We start from the raw sequence: 8,231 nt of genomic DNA, 5'->3' as shown, positions 1-8,231 counted from the left end.
AATTTTCCCCAATATTAACCCCCTAACCCGGGATGATCCCAAGAAGGCGGCCCAGAAATTCACCATTCGGAACTTGAAACAAACCGGAATACCTATAAAACAACGGGTAAATACTTATGTTTTGCCGTGTTTTTCATTAAATATCGCACAGACTATGCACATACAGTGTATTTGGAGCGTTAAACAAGGCCATTGTACCATGAATACTGCATAATAGACCCGTTTGCGCTCGTTTGCGGTGTTTAGTCAGACTCCATGGAGGTTGCTCGTGCAGCCCTCCAGCTCCACCGAGCGAGCTCTATGCGCTATGAATACAAACACTTGGTTTTCGTTACCTTCATGGAATTTTTAGTACTACATGGAGGAGCTTCTCTCGTAGAGGACAAACAACCGGACTGAACTAGCAGCTGTACGCAAAACATGGTACACGGGCTATGAATGTAAACACTTGGTTCACGTCACCCAAAACAAATTGGTCTTAGCGCTCTATACGGTAACAGAGGGCTGTTTGAGCAGCGCTCTACGGGTTATGAATGTGACACTTGGTTCAAGTCACCCAAAACAAATCGGTCTTAGGGCTCCATACACAGATACTGTAAACAACAAACACACGGAGCCGATAGCTGACCGAGCAGCTCCACGGGCTATTCATATACCCCGTGTTATTGTAAACACTTGGTTCACGTCACCATCAGCACATCGGTGTTTAGGGCTCCATACAGAGATACTGTAAACAACAAACACACGGAGCCGATAGCTGACCGAGCAGCTCCACAGGTTATATGAATGTAAACACTTGGTTCATGTCACAATCAACAAATCGGTGTTTAGGGCTCCATACAGAGATACTGTAAACAACAAACACACAGAGCCGATAGCTGACCGAGCAGCTCCACGGGCTATGAATGTAAACACTTGGTTCACGTCACCATCAACAAATCGGTGTTTAGGGCTCCATACAGAGATACTGTAAACAACAAACACACGGAGCCGATAGCTGACCGAGCAGCTCCACGGGCTATATGAATGTAAACACTTGGTTCACGTCACCATCAACACATCGGTGTTTAGGGCTCCATACAAAGATACTGTAAACAACAAACACACGGAGCCGATAGCTGACCGAGCAGCTCCACGGGCTATATGAATGTAAACACTTGGTTCACGTCACCATTAACAAATCGGTGTTAGGGCTCTATACAGGGATACTGTAAACAACAAACAATTATTTCAAACTAATTGACTTTGAATTCATTTGGAGTTTCCAGGAAGTACAGTTAAAACACTCTCAAATTCACTCATAAAACAACTAAATGAATGCATTTCTCATTTTCTCATCAAACCGTACATAAAGAGAGAAAATGTTCTGCTGTATTACAAACGTCAGGTAAAATGTTGTTTGGGCCATGGTATGGAAATATATATTTACATTTCGTAACTGTTTTGAGTGTATTTGATAAAAATCCTCGAAATACATGTACCATTAGTAGGTCACTATTATGTCGGCAGAACGTATTGATGACAACACCTAATAACTGCACATTATCAATACTATTTACATCACACTGTTGTCTCGTAAACAAGCTCTGTACAAGAATATTCTTTCTCGCCATCATTAAAGTCACGTATTAACTTGTCCCGTGCTGGCTGCGTCAGTTTGTCTCCATCCGGGTCCTGTGCCCAGAAAACCGGATCAGTCCGGAGGAACATCAGAGCCATGACGGAACCGGAAACGGAAATGGCGGCGCCGATGTAGAAGACTTTCTGCCAGGCTTCTATTGTTTGCTATATGTACAAAATAACATGGTTATATATAGTAAAGAGAACAGGACAATAAGTAATTTTAGGGTGTCAACTGCAGATTTGTAGTGGCAATGCAAAAAGGTCAAAGTTTCAGCCCCTGTACATCATTTGCTAAAAAAAAAAGAATTTGTAACCTAATTTTCAATTGTCGAAAATCCTAAACAGTTCAGAATTCATCAAAACGAAAATCTACCTTCTACAATACCTAAACGTTGTTTCAATGCAACTTCGTTTGGAAAAGCATTGAATGTACATCACTAGCTAACTATCATCCGAAAGTGCAAGAGATCTGGAATTAAAGCACTCTGGTTTAACGTTGAAGACATTCATTAGTCAAGTATACCCACAGGTTACAGACTTTCCAAATAACAGTGACTGCTTTTTACCAAATTGTCTTTGGCTATCAGTCCATCTTGTTCACGGAGTGACCTAGTTCTCGCGAGAGTTACGAAAACTAGGTCAAGACTTGCGTGGATCAATAAGAAGGAGACGGGGTGAGGGACAAAAGATCCACGCAAGTCTCGACCTAGTTTTCGCTATTTTAGGTGTGTTTACCTTTGAAAACAGTCACTGTTAGTTGAAAATTCTACTAACTATGGTTTAAAGACTAAGAATATCAATATATTCAACATTTTTGTATACACTTACGTTTTCGTCTGTGAGAATTCCTACAACCATAGGGACAATGAATCCTGCACAGTTTGCCACAGTGTTGCTGATTCCGAACGCTACTCCAGAAAACCCCAACATGAGTTCGGTGAAGCATGGAAAAAGCCAGGGATCATCACGCCTGACATGACCGTGGCCAGACACAACATGGCGATGGCTGCTGTGGAGTCACATCTCACGTGACCAACGGCTACAAGGCAGGCGGCAACCCCAACCAAAGCTGTATGTTGAAATAGACATAATATATGATTCGTAAGTACTGAGTCTGTTTCCCAGTTTAAGACTTCACTGTTTTCCAGTCGATGACCTCCACAGATATTAAGATTAGAAAACAGCAAAGAAGTGAAGAAAAGTTCAATGGCAACAAAAAAATTCACAGTTCCAACTGAACATGTACAGTCTTAATCCGTTGTGGTTTTAGACACACGTTTAACCTTCGTCTAGCATTTTTGACGACTTATCACATTTTACATGTAAAAACCGTACTTGTGGTTGTGTTTTTTTTTGTGATTTCTTCACATATTATATTCTAATGATAAAAAAATTGTTTGGTACCAGTCATTCAAATTGATATGAAAGTGTTTGTGCACAACGACCGTTATCATTCTCCTCAAAAGAAATTTCTCATGGAATGGATTAAGGCTAATTCCTGAATATTTCTAAAAGACCAATGGTAAAACTTTAGGAAAAATCCCCGCCCCTGATGATCACAAAATAAGTACTTAGTCACCATTGCTGAAATACCATACACACATAAGTTTGCCATAGAAGCTTTATAGTTTTTTACATATAAAGAAAATTTGAGAAAAATGAATATCCAATTTTTAGTCTTTATCGGCCATTGTGACTTAAGTGGTGCTTAAGTCAATTTGACTACCTAATAAAAGAGAACCGTCTAAAAACACAGGAGAGTTAACTTTATAGGAAATGGGGGGAGTAGTTTCAATTCTTACCTAATGTGCACGTCTTTCGAATGCTGACTTTCTTAAAATCCGATTGCTTTATGACAGTATCAATGATGAGACTAGATAAGATCCTTGATGCCATCTGTGTCAGGTATGGCAATGAAGACAAAGCTCCATTCTGTAAGATGAACGAAATTAAAGTCGAAGGTGTGATGACATCTGGTTGCGCCACAATTTTCGGCAATTTCCACAAATAAAAAAAAGGGTTTCAACGATACCGTTAATCATTAAAAAACTTTAAAATAAGCAAACACACGCCGTGAAAAACAACAACAAATATCTGAAAACGTATACTAATGTCATAAGATATATACGATATTTTTTTAGTAAATTTTTTTCGTACGCTGTCATCCATATAGTCAAATCAACATAACCTATTCCGCAACAATAGTTTCATTCAATTAACATAGATATAGACGTAAGCATTTGCACCAACATACACCCTTTACTTTCATAGTTGGATAACCTTAAAGAATGATATTTTGATGGCACTATGTATTTAGTGCAAACGTTTATGATAATCAAATTAGAGTCGATTCCAAGTCACCGCGAGGGTTGCCATTGTCATCATTTACCAATGTTTTCAATTATATGTCCAGGAGATTTGGAAATATTTTGAATGCTATTTGAACTTTCTAAATATTTTCCCCGGTTTTTAAAACCTTTGAAATATTCACGATGTGGAACAAAATACTTCTAACAGTTTGTAAACAATGGTAACAGCGTTTTGCCATTATTTACCATTTTCTACCATTTTTTTGTAATATTGGGTCAGTGAGCTAGGAAGAAAGCAAATCACACATCCTTGCAAAGTATGGTTGGGTGTCATGTCAATGGCCTACTACAAAGGACCCACCAGTGCCCATCAGTGAAATCTAAAAATATACCAGGCAGACAGTAGGGGCTAACTTTTATGGGGTAATAAATGAATTCTACCATTTGGCAAGGTTTACCATTTTTTTTAAATATTTCTAAAAGTGAAAGAATCTTGGAAATTATTGTAAACAAAGAGATTTTTGTGTGATCTCTTTAAAAATGTTTCAAAGTATTCAAAGGAACTCAAATAGATTCAAAATTCCATATTAATTTTTTTGAAAAAATTATAACTGTTGGGGCTTAGATATTATTTTATTCCAAATAATTCCAACTTATTACAATTATTGTCTAAAAACCCTTGTGGTATCTCGGAATTGACTCTATACTCTTCTTGTTACGGATAACATGAAAATGTTGTATATTTGTGTTACAGACACTTTAACTTACCGCGTCGATATTGAAGTTGAGTATTGTATCCATGTACAATGGTAAACTGGTCAGCATCAAGAAAAATCCCCAGCATTCAGTACAGTGGATATAGATCAGTACCCAGAGGTGAGCTGACAAAAACAATTTTACCCACGGGATCTTCTTGTCCTATGAAAAAAAAATCTTAAAGAGATAAACATGTTTTTCGTTGTTGACTATCGCGGCAATGCCTTACGATATCACGCCTGCCTTTTCAGTCGCAGAAAACCGGTACCAGGGTGCGCCTTGCTTTTTAATATTAATGGGCTTGCCTGATTTGAAGGAGACAACTTGGAAAGGTTGTTCGAACCTGTTTTACCGTGGAGAAGGCCAAACGCGCCGCCGTGCAAAACTCCCTTCCGTGACATAACTCCCTCTCGGCAATGTAGAGGGATCTTAACGCCCTTACAGCGCCACCAAATCAGGTACATTCTAAAACTCCCTTTGTTATAACGTGCCACTATTGTGGCAACATTTTACACCCTAAATAGAAAACTTGCGACCAGTTTTGGACCCGGTAACTGTAAAAATACTCAGGCTGTAGAAACGCACGTAGTGGCGTGCGCTCACAACTTACGATTTTCTAAGGCATTGAGACAAACACAAAACAAAACAAAACGACAGCTGTGAATTCCATAGAGTTTATTCAATTCAACTTGAGGTGGATTGTGAATAAGCCCACGATCTCAAACCTATGGCTTCTTCACGGCGCTGGGTACGAGCGTGGCTCTATACGGTAACAGAGGGCTGCTTGAGCAGCGCTCCACTGGCTATGAATGTAAAAATTTGGTTCACGTCACCCAAAACAAATCGGTCAGAGGGCTCTATACGGTAACAGAGGGCTGCCCGAGCAAACTGTACTTTGACATTATTACTCTACCGGTCTACATAACTGACTCTCCGAGCAAGCATGCACAGGTTGATAGAATCTTCAACATCGTAACCTTCTCATATGCCGGTAAGACTAGCGGGGGAAAGTGACCTTCAAGAAAAAGGTCACACTTTACTCCACCAACATCTGCTTGGGAAGTTATAGACCAGTCAGCCAGCTTCTTCTGGCGTCAGTGTTCCGGCGCCAGTAAGGGCGCGCTTTGGGGCGATATCGGATTAGCACGGAGGTGCGAACTTTCAGCTTACCTTGCGAGAGCCAACAAACAATTCACCGCTCGCATCATGAATGGGTTGTTTACTTCTTCTTGACATCAAGAAATTTCTTTGAGATTAAGATTACTGAATTCATACGAGCTCTACTAACCGTAAATATATCGTGTGGATTTCGCAAAACTCATATGAATTCAAATCCGTGTGTTTCTTAGTAATGAATCGTATGAAATACATCTATAAATACGCACATATTCCATTAAACTCTAATGAAAGCCGTTATATTCTTATGAAAACAGGCACCCCTGGTATTGGAGATCTCCTTATAACAGGTCTAAATATTTTTTTATAAAATAAAAACCATATGTTATTGTTTTCGTAGTGGACCAACAGATTTCCACAAACTTGTCTCAAGGCTTAAGTAAACCCATAACAGCTATTTGGAACTATTAGGACGGAGGTGCGAAGTTTTCGCATTCTTTACAATGGCTAATACACAAGTATCTATTCTCAAAGAATGTAAAATGAAAGAGGTTGGTTCCCTTGGTGGGAGCGAGCCGATAAATTCCGACTACTTTTCCCAACCACTATTCTGTGACCGAAAATCCGCTTGAAGAAAAAAAATCACTTTCTTGGGTCATTCAAAGGTACATGAGATAGTACTAGTATTGCTTTGTCCCCATGGTTTATATTCATAGTGCGTAGAGGTGCTTGCTCAGCTCCACTCTGTGTACCTTTGTTCTTTACGATATTCCCATGTTTTGTATTAATGATGGCGTAGACCTGCTAGTTTATCCCGGTTGTTTGTCCTCTACAAGAGAATGTAGTTTTAACTAGAGTTCGACAAACACATCTCTTCGCCAAATAATCATGCCTTTATCAAGACGTTAACGTCTTATTCATGTATTACTAAATAGTACCTACCCCAATAGCAAATGACTTCATGAACGTGTGTTCCTCACAAACCCACAAATGCTACCAAAAACATAACCGTCTCAGCGAACTGGTGTCAATGAAATTATGTACAATGTTGTGATATTTTCCAGCGCAACTTTCATAGTGTTTTGTTAAAATCAGTAGTCTCACCCGACTCCGGCCTGGCCGAATAGTACACAGATGACCTGGTATGATGCCTGGTCAATCAGAATTTCATGCTTCCAAGACGTATCATCCCTGGTCAATCGGAATTTCATGCTTCCAAGACAACGTCAGGGATTCTGACCTACTTCTTCTCTATTTTAGACATCTATGGGCCGATTCAAGTCCTTTCAGGTAACTCCGTCACAAGTAAAATTGCAACCATTATAGTTTCCCTAAGTAATTACATCAAATACATAGTGATTTATATAAATAGCATCTCATTATGTTGATAATCACCCAAAGTACCTACATACCAAAAACAAAGAATATCCATCAATCCCCTCAGGAGTTATCCAACTAGAAAGTTACGAACTATAAGACCCACTGCAGTTCCAAAAAAGCTGCTAGGGGGGCCCAAAATTACACCATTTACTCCTAGTCCCAACAGCTATCCACCACTTAAAATTCATGAACCTGGCACTTCTGGAAAATTTAGGCGCAAACTTTGACGCTCACTTGCAGTACCAAAACAAGTCGCCAGGAAGCCCATTATCGAACTTGACCTTCCTTTTTGTGTCCCCTACCAATCAACGAAACATCATTAGCATCCATCAAGAACATCTCGAGTTATCTTGCATACAGACAAACGCACTTACATACAAAGCCAACTACAGCACCATAGGTAAAAGCTAGCTTAACCATTCTCCCACATGACAACCCTTTCCACAACCGCTACACACCTGCCAAATATCTTGGAAATCGCCCAGCTGCATTTTGACTTATGTTTCCCGAAACAAACCACGAAAAAATACAAAACTCGCTGCTGTACCGTAGGAAAACGCCAGGTAAACCGTTTTCGAACTAGGCATGCCTTTCGACAACCGCTACACACCTGCAAAAAATAAAAAAGTTCCATCCACAATTTCTCGACTTATATGTTGTTGACCTACATACAGACCCAAGTCGGCAAAATCATACTCTATCGCCATTGGCGAAGAGAAAAATTCCGTGAAGGTGACGAGAACCAAGTGTTTGTATTCATGGCGCATAGGGCTCGCTCCCTGGAGCTGGAGGGCTGCACGAGCAACCTCCATGGAGGTTGCTCGTGCAGCCCCTATTGCACGTCGGTATACGGTGATGCTGTGGTTACCCTATACCCACAGAACCAACAAATCTTAAATGTTTGCACCTGATAAAGAAGTATGGACGCTGAAAGGACTGTGAAACGTTATGCCGGATCTGTTATATATATCTTGCTCTTGATTATTCATGAGTCGCCTTCTATCGTAGCCTCCATAGCAGTTTGTACTGGGTCGCTGATTGCTGGCC

At 40.0% G+C, this 8,231-nt stretch overlaps 1 protein-coding gene across 1 annotated transcript in view; it reads right to left on the bottom strand.

Moving 5' to 3' along the window:
• Positions 1-1,139: 1,139 nt before the first annotated feature.
• Positions 1,140-8,231, bottom strand: part of LOC118407216 (sialin-like) — a 32,014-nt gene continuing 24,922 nt past the window's right edge. Inside the window, exons 7-10 of the mRNA XM_035807648.1 lie at positions 4,701-4,850; positions 3,426-3,555; positions 2,452-2,692; positions 1,140-1,785 (exon numbers count right to left, since the gene is read on the bottom strand). Coding sequence (XP_035663541.1) covers positions 2,532-2,692; positions 3,426-3,555; positions 4,701-4,850 — 441 coding nt within the window. The 3' untranslated portion in view covers positions 1,140-1,785; positions 2,452-2,531. The remainder of the gene's footprint in view (positions 1,786-2,451; positions 2,693-3,425; positions 3,556-4,700; positions 4,851-8,231) is intronic.

The sequence above is a fragment of the Branchiostoma floridae genome, chromosome 19, assembly GCF_000003815.2.
Source record: "Branchiostoma floridae strain S238N-H82 chromosome 19, Bfl_VNyyK, whole genome shotgun sequence".
NCBI classification, from domain to species: Eukaryota; Metazoa; Chordata; class Leptocardii; order Amphioxiformes; family Branchiostomatidae; genus Branchiostoma; species Branchiostoma floridae.
Note: the sequence above shows the minus strand (reverse complement) of the source record. Positions and strands in the feature narration are given on the sequence as shown.